This window comes from Capricornis sumatraensis, chromosome 7 (genome assembly GCF_032405125.1).
Source record: "Capricornis sumatraensis isolate serow.1 chromosome 7, serow.2, whole genome shotgun sequence".
Taxonomy (NCBI): Eukaryota; Metazoa; Chordata; class Mammalia; order Artiodactyla; family Bovidae; genus Capricornis; species Capricornis sumatraensis.
Window position 1 is genome coordinate 100352897 of NC_091075.1, and position 12063 is coordinate 100364959.

A 12063-nucleotide genomic window follows, 5' to 3' on the forward strand; every position below is an offset into this window, starting at 1 on the left:
TGCCAGAGGTGGGAGGTGGGCAAATGAGGGTGGTCCAAAGATACAAACTTCTAGTGAATAAGTCATGGGGGTACAAAGTACAACATGCTGACTATAGTCAGTAACATTGTATTGCTTATTTTTGATATTTACTAATATGAGAAATCTTTCATAATTTGTGGTTAAGCCATAAAACAAGACAATTTATAAACTAGCATGCACATCACCCCATATTTTCATAAGGAAAATGACTAGGAAAAAACTCCAAATAGTTTCATTTTGCACAAATGTCTTATCTGATTACAATTCTTGCCACCTTTTATACCTTTGAACCTAATCTAGTGACTTCTTGACACAATATTTTCCGTGTGCTGGGTGAGTAAGAAAGAAATTAGGACAAATATGGTCTGTCTCTGTTTTCATGATGCTTATCAATTACCATCGGTGCAGGTGTTAAACCAAAACACAGAAAGATGAAGACTGCTAGGAAGGCAAAAGACAGGGTATTCTATAAGTTTATAATAGCAATCCTTGGAAGCCTGAGCACTGGGGCCCGTTTTTTAAATTTTATTTATTAATTTTTGGCTGCACTGGGTCCTTGTTTCTGCATGCGGGTTTTCTCTAGCTATGGCGAGCGGGGGCTACTCTCTAGCTGTGACGCGTGGGCTTCTCACTGCAGAGGCTTCTCTTGTTGCAGAATACAGGGTCCGTTTCCCACAGGCTCAGTAGCTGTGGAGCATGAGCTTAGTTGCCCCGTGGCCTGTGGAATCTTAGTTCCCTGACCAGGTATAGAATCTGTATTTCCTGCATTGCAGGCGGATTCTTAACCACTGGACCACCAGGGAAGTCGTAGGGTTAATTTTTATAAGAAAAAAAAAAAAACCAAAACTTTAGTGTACTGTCATGAACAACAAAATAGGACTCAAAGCCCTGCTCTCTGGACCCAGCACTGCCATCCTGTATATACTGGTGACCTTGTAAATGCCATTTCACTTTTCTTTATTGCATATTTGAAAGTTGCTGAGAGAGTAGATTTTGAAAGTTCTCATCACAAGAAAAAATCTTGTAACTGTGCCGTGATGGATGTGAACTAAAATGATTGTGGTGACCATTTTGCAATATACACATGTATCAAATTGTTTTGTTGTATACCCGTGGACAGAGGAGCCTGGAGGGCTACACAGTCCATGGGTCACAAGGAGTTGGACATGATTGAGCAACTAAGTGCACACACCCACACATACACACCCCTAATGCAATGTTATATGTCAACTATATCTCAATTACCAAATGAAATAAAATGCCAAGTTAACCTGGGGGAAAAAATAAAAGAAAAATAAAGTGGAGTCCCTGTGGCTGGCTTGCTACCAGAGACGACTTGGGAGAGGACAGAGATGTGCAAGGGGAATTTTAATTAGGTGGTTTGCCGTGGGGTTTATGGCACAAATCCTCCCTGTGTGTATAAAATCTACAGTAAACTCTGCATTGTTAGGCAATTAATTCCTGGAAATGATTTACTGTGAAGACCTGCCAAGGCCGATGAAACTCCCTGGGGGAGGAAACCACACTTTCCTGGGGTGAGGAGCCTTGCAGGGTAACACCTGGTCTCCGGGTGCAAGGAAAATCCAAAATAACAAAAGCATTTTGACAACACTTAAAATACTTTTCGTACTGGACATTTTCAAACTTGTGTAAAGATAGAAAAGTAGAATGAAGCATCTGTACATACTCATCATTCAACTTTGACATTTTGACAAACGGCTCATTTTTTAAAAGAAACCTATTGTATGCTACGTGGCAGCCTGGATGACAGGGCAGTCTGGGGGAGAATAGTTACATGTACATGTGTGGGTAAGTCCTTTTGCTGTTCACTTGGTACCATCACAACATTGTTAATCAGCTATGACACGCTCAGTTGCTCAGTCATGTCTGACCTCGGAGACCCGTGGACTATAGCCCACCAGGCTACACTGTCCATGGGATTATCACAGCAAGAATACTGGAGTGAGTTGCCATTTCCTCCTCCAGAGAATCTTCCCATTCCAGGGATCAAACCTGTGTCTCTTGTATCTCCTAAATTGGCAGGTGGATTCTTTACCATTGAGTCACCTGCGTGCATGCTAAGTCACTTCAGTTGTGTCTGATTCTTTGCAACTCTATGGACTGTAGCCTGCCAGGCTCCTCTGTCCATGGGATTCTCTAGGCAAAAGAACAGGAGTGGGTTGCTGTGCCCTCCTCCAGGGGACCTTCCCAATCCAGGGATCAAACTCATGTCACCTGGGAAGCCTCTACTTGGCTATACCCTAATACAAACAACAACAATAACAACAAAAACAGAAGCATAAGGGAATATTAATTCCATGATGAAGTACTTAAAGACACAAGAATTGTTGAAGAAATTAATTTTTAATGGCAGTCATCTTAGAGAAGAGCACTAGAAATATATTTCTTTCAAAGCAAATCAAAAATTAAAAATGTTTTGAAGCCATTTGAAGCTATATGATTAGCTGAATTAGTTTCTAAGATTTAAGGTGAGATAGCACTGAATAGATGCAGTATTTCATTGCAGCATTTTCTTTCACTACCATGTGAATTTGACCTGTAGAAATCAGAAAAAGAAAGACCAAATCAATGAAAGAATTCCATTTTACATTATCCTTGTTCCAAGTATCAAAACTTTCATCCCACTGCTATCTTACTGCCAAATTGCTACATATTTATTTATTTTAAATATTTATTTATTTGGCCATATGGCATATGGACTCTTGGTTCTTTCACCAGGGATTGAACCCACACCCTCTGCAATGAAAGTACAGAGTCTTAACCACTGGACTTCCAGGGAAGCCCCCAAATCACTACATATTTAAAATCTATATCAAATCATGACCCCTGGTTCAGTACAATTTACTCAGTTGGCCAAGAAGTTCATTCAGGTTTTTCCATAAGATTTTATGAACATTTTGATCAACCCAATATTTGAACAAGTCACAACCACTGGCTAAGATTCAATGAGTCATCTGGGAAGCTTACTATGCTTCCTTTCCTGAAAGTTGCATCTATTTATTCATCCAAAATAGTTATTAAGTGACTGCTATGTCAGGTACTGTTGCTACGTTGTTAGGTAAACCAACAGAATGCCAGAGATAATTTCTCTTATCAAATGTCAGTGAATCATCATTCACACTAAGGTAAGAGACTCTAAAAGGCAGAGACCCCAGAACAATCTTTTTCATTAATTGGATGACTGGACCAGTAAATTACCACATTCTATGTAGGGGACTACACACATATTCATTGGAAGGACTGATGCTGAAGCTGAAGCTCTAATAATTTGGCCACCTGCTGCGAAGAACTGACTCACTAGAAAAGACCCTGATGCTGGGCAAGATTGAAGGCAGGAGGAGAAGGGGACGACAGAGGATGACACGGTGGGATGGCATCACCGACTTGATGGACATGGGTATGAGCAGGCTCTGGGAGTTGGTGATGGACAGGAAGCCTGGCATGCTGCAGTCCATGGGGTCACAGAATCAGACACGACTGAGCGACTGAACTGAACTGATGTAGGGGACTAGGGTTACTTTGGCAAAATTCTGAATTGCATTGGTAACAGATGGCTTTAAAGAAACATCACTGCTTGGGAAGAGAAACAACAGTTGTGTCTCAGGAGGCAGGGGTACAAGGGAGAAAAAGAATAAGAAATCTCACCATCTTGACTCTGCTTGTAAATGGGTTAAGCACATCAGTCATTGAGGAAAGCAGTCAGAAGACAAATACTAAGATACTAAAATGGCACTAAAAGAAATGAGCTAAAACGTTCACGAAGAGGACACAATTTTGTGCTGCATGTGGCGAAAGAGCTGAGAGAGAGACAGATTGTGCCCATGCCAACCGTTCACACAGCTGAATGCAGTATCCTGATCAAATGCTCTCAAAGACCTCTCGGGAGATAGGACTTTTAGAGAATAGCCTTTTCCAGGTGAAAATAAAACTTGGATGATAAATTCCATGGGATTGGCAGTAAGAGATGGAAAGACAGGACTGAGTAAGCCATCGTCCTCTTGCCTAAGAAAAATAGGAAGAACTAAGAAGATTAAAAATGTGACCAGGAGAGCTTAGGAAACTAGGCATATGAGCAGCTGGCCGGCTTTGATGATATCACCACCAAAAGGCAGTACTCTTCTTCCTAAACGGGAGCTTTGGGCATTTTAGATAACTGGTTGAATTGTCCACACTTCATTCATAGAGACTAAGGTAGCTTTCTACCACTTTGGAGAATGAATTACTCTTTTAATATTGTGGTGGTGACAAGAACATGTCACTAGATACATTACACAGTCACGGTTAGTGTGATGTCTCAGTGGGTTACTGTTGACAGCAGTGGGCCTGAGCTGTAGGCTTTGGGAAATGAATGTTCGGTTGTACACATATCTCTGGTACCTTCAGTCATGATGCTGTGAAGATACACATGGAGGATATGTGGCATGTTTATCTGGTACATCATATGGCCACTCCACCTATGGCAGACATCCTAAGAAATCCCAGAATTCTTTCCCATCCAATCAGGGCTAGCCCTCTCTTCCCAGGCTCTCTGGGAAGCTGAGTCCCAACTGATTGGTGCAGGCTAGACATTGAAAGTCATTTGCCCTCCCTTTGTCAAGGGCCATCTCATGGATCTGTGAGATAGAGAACCAAAGAAATCAAAGATACCTTTGAGACTTTCTTTTGCTACTCACAAATCAAAGAAGTCCCGCCAACTTACCAAGCATCTTTTATAAAGCATTCATTGCTTTTCTCTTTTCAATATCTCGCTTGAGTTGACAAAGGGCACAGTGCGGTAAAAATGCCAGACACAGGAAATCCTTGCAAATGGATCCCTGTTAAAAAACAAACAAATGGATCAACAGGTAGCCTGTGAATAGTCACACAATTCCCTGCCCTTGTTTCACTTTTTAAACCTCTTTAAAACATACGTTTTATGTCACTTGTTTATCACATCTCTATATTTCTTTTAATAAAAAATCATTTATTTATTCATTCATTTATTTTTGGCTGTGCTGGGCCTTTGTCATTGCCTTTGTCATTTTCTTTAGTTGTGGTGAGCGGCAGCTACTCTAGCTGTGGCGTACAGGCTTTTCATTTCAGTGGCTTCTCTTGTTGCAGAGCCTGGGCTCTAGGTATGTGCGCTCCAGTAGTCTTGGCTCCTGGGCTCTAGAGCACAGGCTGAATAGTTGTGATGCACGGGCTTAGTTGCTCCATGGCCTGTGGGATCTTCCAGGATCAGGGATAGAACCCATGTCTCCTGCGTTGGCGTGTGGATTCTTCACCACTGAGCCATCAGGGAAGCACATCCCTATTTTTTTTATGACCAAGTGAAGTTAACTGACTTGCTAACTAAATCATGTAGACTGGTGGTAGCGACTGGTCCTTCTCCTCTCAAGTCAGTACCCTTTTCATAATAACATGTTTCAAATGATCTGCAGGTTACAATCATAGCCACAGTCCTCTGTTATCTGTTCTAGAAGAGTTCTCTATTTTTTTTTCCTTTTTAAAAATCTTTTGATTTACTTACTATTTTTTACTGATGTGGAATGGTTCCCTTTAAAGCCAGTTGTGCAATGCACCAATTTTTCCAATTGATTGTGAGTGGAGTGCTAGATCACATGCCACCCTATATCCCTCTAATCTTTTTCATTGACATCCCTCATGTTCTGCAAGGGAGGCAATCCATAGTTAAAGAGGACATAAACCTTATGGGCAAAAGAAGAAATCAGAGAATGAAGAGTGGCTAGAAAACCTGTAGAATGAGCTGCTTTGCAGAGTTTTGAAGGCCTTCTTCATGCAGTTGAGTCTTCGATGGCCTATGGGTAGAGATGCCCTAGAAGGGATTCCTGCTCTGTATAGTCAGCACTGGCTCATCTGAGGGGTCTAATCTGATGAGCAGGTTATGTGACTGTGTGTCTTGACCAACTGAAATATTTTGCACTCCATTTTTGGATGTCACTTATTTTTTAAAATTTAAAAATTAAATTTTTTTTTTAAATTTAGTACAATTCCCAATTTCCAGTGTGAACAGAAAGACCCAGAGAGAGAGCAGGAAAGAGAAAGAGAGTAGATTTAGCCTATAAAGTTTGGGAGTTCCTAAGTGGTAAGAAAAGTGATTTACTTTTCATAACTTTTTTTCCTTGCTGTAGTGATTTTGATTTTTATCTAATGGAGAAAGTGTGTGGGACAAAGACTGGACAATGAGATAACCATGTTAGAAATCTAAAGTCTTGACCCTCATCAGACAGAGGAACGGATACTCAGTTTGAAGACAATTTGGTCCCTTGGCCATTTCTTTTTCCCTGAAAAATAATCCAAATCCTTTAATCCTTCCTCAAAGTGCTTGATTTTTTTCCATGCTTCAATTCATTATTTATATTTATTCATCTTTTAAGCCTCCATTAAACCAACATTTATTGAATATACATAATATGTTATTAATACAAAAAATAAAATATTCATCAAGGATGTAACTAGTTTTCTGTTCCAGCATGTCTATGCCTGTCTTTATCTCAGGAAGTTTGTAGGAGAAAAAGTCCCACTATTATTTGCTGAGAAACCTAGGGAAACCTTTAGAAAACACACCCTAATTCTAAGTCTGTTTCATAATACAGATATAAAGAATATTGAGAAGAAAAAAATTCCTCTTTCAAATGAGAGGACATGAACTATGGGTTTAAACCATGCTGAAGTTAGCAAGGGACATAAATGCCTTGCCCAGAATAGCTTCTTGGGAAATGGTACCAGAAACAAAGATTTTTGCTTTCATCACTCTGTTTGGAAAAGGGAACTGGTGCTTCGCTCATTTGGAAGCTGTTTAAAAAAAAAAAAAGAAATCTGGTCATGAGGACTGGTTACAGAATCGCTGAGCAAATGAATGAGTTGTGGTACGTGACTCAATACACATGGACTTGAGAAGACAAGACGGTCAAGTGGGAAGAACCAGGCCTGACTGTAAGTCAGAATAAACATGAGCCCATGGGGTGGGGTGGATTGAGAGAGTGGCATAGACATATATACACTACCATGTATAAAATAGCTAGCGGGAAGCTGCTGTACCGCACTGGGAGGTCAGCTCAGTGCCCTGTGATGACCTAGAGGCGTGGGATGAAGCATGGTGGGTGGGAGGTCCAAGAAGGAGGGATTTTTATATATATACATAGAACTGATTCATGTTGCTGTATAGAAATGAACACAACACTAAATTTTGTTTACATTTCCATTTTAAAAAATTAAGTAATAATTAAAAAAAAACAAACTTGAGCCCAAATTTCAGCACTTCCATGTTCTATGACCTTAAGGCTTTCTCATTCCTGCTTTTCATGTCCATGAAGTGGAGATACCACTGCCTGTACCGCAGAGCGTTTGAAGCAGTATATGAGCAAATATATGTCCAGGCAGTATTCCAGCACATAGGAGTTCAATTGGTTGTTTCTTCTCTTTTTCCTCTGCTGTGCAGGTTGTGGCCCTGGCCAAGGGGATGCTCTCTTGCCTGTCTGTGTCCATGAAGGGAGGGGGAGGTCAGAGAGGCTGTGCTGGGGCAGCCTTATAAATGTTTGCAGAGATGTAAAGGGGGAACAAAGCAGAGAACCTGAACTATGCAAATCAGTCCTGGGGTTTATTAGCCATTTTAGAGTTTTGTTCTAAGAAAGAAGCTAGAGATACACTGTCTATAAATACACATATAATAGACACCAAGAAAACTTATTATAGAATCCTAGACCCTAGGAAGACCTTAGAAATCACCTTGCACGAATTTCTCATGAAAGATGAGAAAATTGATGCTAACAAATGACTTGTCAGAGAGCCCCAAAGTGAGCTATTTGCTGAGCTGTTTCCAGAAGCTTGTCTCCAGAATTCAGCTAAGCTCTCCTTTCTCTACTCCCTTAGGGACCATTTTGAGAATCTCACTCCCATACTCACTAAATACATCCATGTACACAACTATGTACACAAGTACATACACCCGACACTTAGCGTATGGTTTTGGGAAGTTTATGGAACGGTCACGAAGTTAAGAACCCTCGTGTTAAGTTCTGCTGCCTTTTGAGGGATGTAAATGAGAGCACAGGGAGTGCTGAGGCAGCTGAGCAAGCCCATGGGAGGAATGCAGGCTGCTCGAAGACAGCTGAGCTAAGACAAAAATTGTAATAGTTAGTCACTGAGCACTTATTACTTGCCAGATCCTGTGCGAAGTCCTTTCCCTGCATTATCTGCTGTGACTCTTACTGCACCACCTTATGGGAGGTATCATTGGTACCATTTTATCAGAGAGCCAAGGCTTAGGGAGATGAATTGTTATTGGTTACAGTGAGTAAGAGGCTAAGTTTTCAGGTTACTTCTGTGTTTAAAAGCATTTTAAACACTTTCCAGATCACTTAAAATGAAAGCTGCTACTGCTAAGTTGCGTCAGTCGTGTCCGACTCTGTGCGACCCCAGAGAAGGCAGCCCACCAGGCTTCCCCGTCCCTGGGATTCTCCAGGCAAGAACACTGGAGTGGGTTGCCATTTCCTTCTCCAACGCGTGAAAGTGAAAAGGGAAAGTGAAGTTGTCAGTCGTGTCCAACTCCTAGCGACCTCATGGACTGCAGCCCACCAGGCTCCTCCATCCATGGGATTTTCCAGGCAAGAGTGCTGGAGTGGGGTGCCATTGCCTTCTCCGAAAATGAAAGCTAGATTTCTTAAAATGGTCTGCAAGGTCTTGCTGCGATATCATCTTCTTCTATTACCGCTCCCCATCTCCCACCCCACCTCCAGCCTCTCCATCTCTCTGGCTGCTTGCTATGTCTCGGACCTTCCAGGTAAGCTCTACTTCTGGACTTTGGCTCTAGCTCATTCCTCTGCCTGGACCTTTCACAGATGAGTCATCCTCCCATCCTTTTAGGTCTTTACTTTCTCCCCCATCCAAGCACTAACCAGGCCCGACACTGTTTAGATACTGAGCATATTTAGGGTGGTATAGGCGGAAACAGTGGCTGACTTTATTTTTTGGGGCTCCAAAATTGCTGCAGATGGTGACTGCAGCCATGAAATTAAAAGTCGCTTACTCCTTGGAAGGAAAGTTATGACCAACCTAGATAGCATATTCAGAAGCGGAGACATTACTTTCCCAACAAAGGTGCGTCTGGTCAAGGCTATGGTTTTTCCTGTGGTCATGTATGGATGTGAGAGTTGGACTGGGAAGAAGGCTGAGCGCCGAAGAATTGATGCTTTTGAACTGTGGTGTTGGAGAAGACTCTTGAGAGTCCCTTGGACTGAAAGGAGATCCAACCAGTCCATTCTAAAGGAGATCAGTCCTGGGTGTTCTTTGGAAGGACTGATGCTAAAGCTGAAACTCCAGTACTTTGGCCACCTGATGCGAAGAGTTGAGTCATTGGAAAAGACTCTGATTCTGGGAGGGATTGAGGGCAGGAGGAGAAGGGGATGACAGAGGATAAGATGGCTGGATGGCATCACTGACTCGATGGACGTGAATTTGAGTGAACTACGGGAGTTGATGATGGACAGGGAGGCCTGATGTGCTGCAATTTATGGGGTCGCAAAGAGTTGGACATGACTGAGTGACTGAACTGAGGCATAGACTAGGTCTTTACCTTCTTACTGAGTCTTTCCTGATAATGCGATTTAAAATTACAACCTTTCAACACTAAATTCCTCTTCCTTGCTTCACTTTTCTCTGTTGTATGTATCACCAACCTATACATTATATTTTTACTTATTCTTAGTTATCAGAGAAGGCAATGGCAACCCACTCCAGTACTCTTGCCTGGAAAATCCCGTGGATGGAGGAGCCTGGTAGGCTGCAGTCCATGGGGTCGCTAGGAGCCGGACACGATTGAGTGACTTCACTTTCCCTTTTCACTTTCATGCATTGGAGAAGGAAATGGCAACCCACTCCAGTGTTCTTGCCTGGAGAATCCCAGGGACGGGGGAGCCTGGTGGGCTGCCGTCTATGGGGTCGCACAAAGTCGGACACGACTGAAGTGACTTAGCAGCAGCAGCAGCAGCATTCTTAGTTATATTGTAACTGTTTTCTTCCATTCGTGTCTAAGCTCTCCCATTGACAACCATCACAGTAATAACTGATGGAGGCAAGAATCTATCACAGATGTTAGAACTAGTGGGTGAAAGTTTGATTTACCTCTCTCTACAAGATCCTTATCCATTATAAAGGGGAAAATAGCAACTTTGTGGTGGAGAATCTTGACAGACACTATCTTAATTAAGGAATCAAAGTGAACATTACACACAATGAGATAACTTGATGTCATGTGGTGCAAGATGACCATAGCATCACTTTTGTAGAGTTGATACCAAAAGTATATAACCAAAGTCTTATCATGAGGAAACATGTGACCAACCAAACTGCGTCTACGAAATAACTGATCTGTATTCATTAAAAAAAAAAAGACAAAGACTGAGAAAATCTTCCATATTATAGAAGACAAACAGTTGTCCTTCAGTTCCAGTGGCCCCAGTTCATCTTAACCCTCCCAGCCCCTGCGTGATTGCAACTTTCCATTGACAGGATCACTTGCCAGGCTCTGCCTGCTTCCATCATTAGAGCTCCCTTCAGATTATTCCCCACCCACACCCTCTAATACTGTCCACAGGCGCTCTGTGCCTCAAGTGATATGGGCACACACACCCATGTTACCCTATCTTCTTCAAGAGAGGGCAATCAGCTGGCTTAACTCCTCAACATCTCCATCTCATCTCTGCAGCTTTGCCACCACTCCCTTGAGGCAGTTCTAGGGACAGACAGATGCCACAGACATCTCCAGTCAACCCCCAGGGGCCCTTACTCAGCTCAGCTGAGGGCAGAATTTCACATTTTTGTTGCCCTGGATAGTCAAGAAAGAAAGTAAAGGCCAGGGGCTGGCAGAAGCTGGTCCAGACAACTGATTTTTTTTTTTTTTTCATCTAAAGAAAGTTATTGGGATAATTGGTAAAGTTTAAATAATACCCACGGATTAGCTAATAGTACTGTATCAATGTTAAATTCCTTTTGATAATCACATTGTGATAAAATAAGAGATTGTCCTTGTTTTTAGGAAATACACACTGAAATAGAGATAATAGGGTATCAAGTATATAATTTACTCTCAAATGATTCAGAAAAAAAATTAGAATAGATAAATAGAGACAAGAAAGAGAGAAAATCAATCAAATCTGGTACATTTTTAAATATTGGGGGAATCTGGGTGAAGAGTATTTAGGAAGTCTTTGTACCATTTCTGTGACTTTAAGTCTGAAATTATGTTAAAATAAAAATCTCAAAAAAATTGAAGTGAGCTCCATGAAGACAGGAATTTTTATTTCCTTTGTTCGCTGGTGTGTCTTTAGCATCTGTAATAGTCCTTGGTATGTTCTGCATATTCAGGAAATCCCCATTGAATGAGTGAACACTAGCTTATGACTTAACAAGGTTCTAGGTGCTCAATAGTATCTTTTGAGTGAATGAACACTGTTTTACGAGTTTTCAGTGAGGTAACTGGCTCCCAAAATGTGCCAGCTCTGGGGGGATCTATATACACCCATTTTTCACCTAAGACTTTCTAAGCAACAGCCACCCACCCTGCAGAGTCCACTGTCTGACTCTGAGTAAAGCCAGGAGAGACTCTGTGCTGACTTGCTCATCTCCAGCAGCTTTTTCAGAGACACATCTATTGGATCAATAAAAAGTTTTATTGTGAATATATCCTAAGGGATAGATAGATAGTCTCTATAAATCATTTAAAAAGTTTAAGATGCAGGGGTAAGGTATAGTTAGGAAGTTCAAGAAAGTCATGTACACACTGCAAACTGTGCAGCACATGGGATTCTGCTCAATGTTATGTTGCAACCTGGATGGGAGCAGGGTTTGGGAGAGAATGGATACTTTTATATGTATGACTGAGTCCATTCGCTGGACACCTGAAACTGTCACAATATTGTTTATCACCTATACCCCAATACAAAATAAAAAGTTTAAAGTTTAAAGGGAAAATGTTTAGGATGGCAGTGGAGAAAAGGCTAGGGTCAAGTCATGATGGTGAGG

General features: G+C 41.6%; 1 protein-coding gene across 2 annotated transcripts in view; it reads right to left on the reverse strand.

Moving 5' to 3' along the window:
* Positions 1–2471: 2471 nt before the first annotated feature.
* The window catches only part of LOC138082380 (placenta-specific gene 8 protein-like), a 33609-nt gene continuing 24017 nt past the window's right edge, over positions 2472–12063 (reverse strand). For both annotated transcript variants that reach the window (XM_068975667.1, XM_068975666.1), the window contains exons 4-5: positions 4742–4856; positions 2472–2578 (exon numbers count right to left, since the gene is read on the reverse strand). In XM_068975667.1, the coding sequence (XP_068831768.1) occupies positions 4752–4856 (105 nt within the window). In that variant the 3' untranslated portion in view covers positions 2472–2578; positions 4742–4751. The remainder of the gene's footprint in view (positions 2579–4741; positions 4857–12063) is intronic.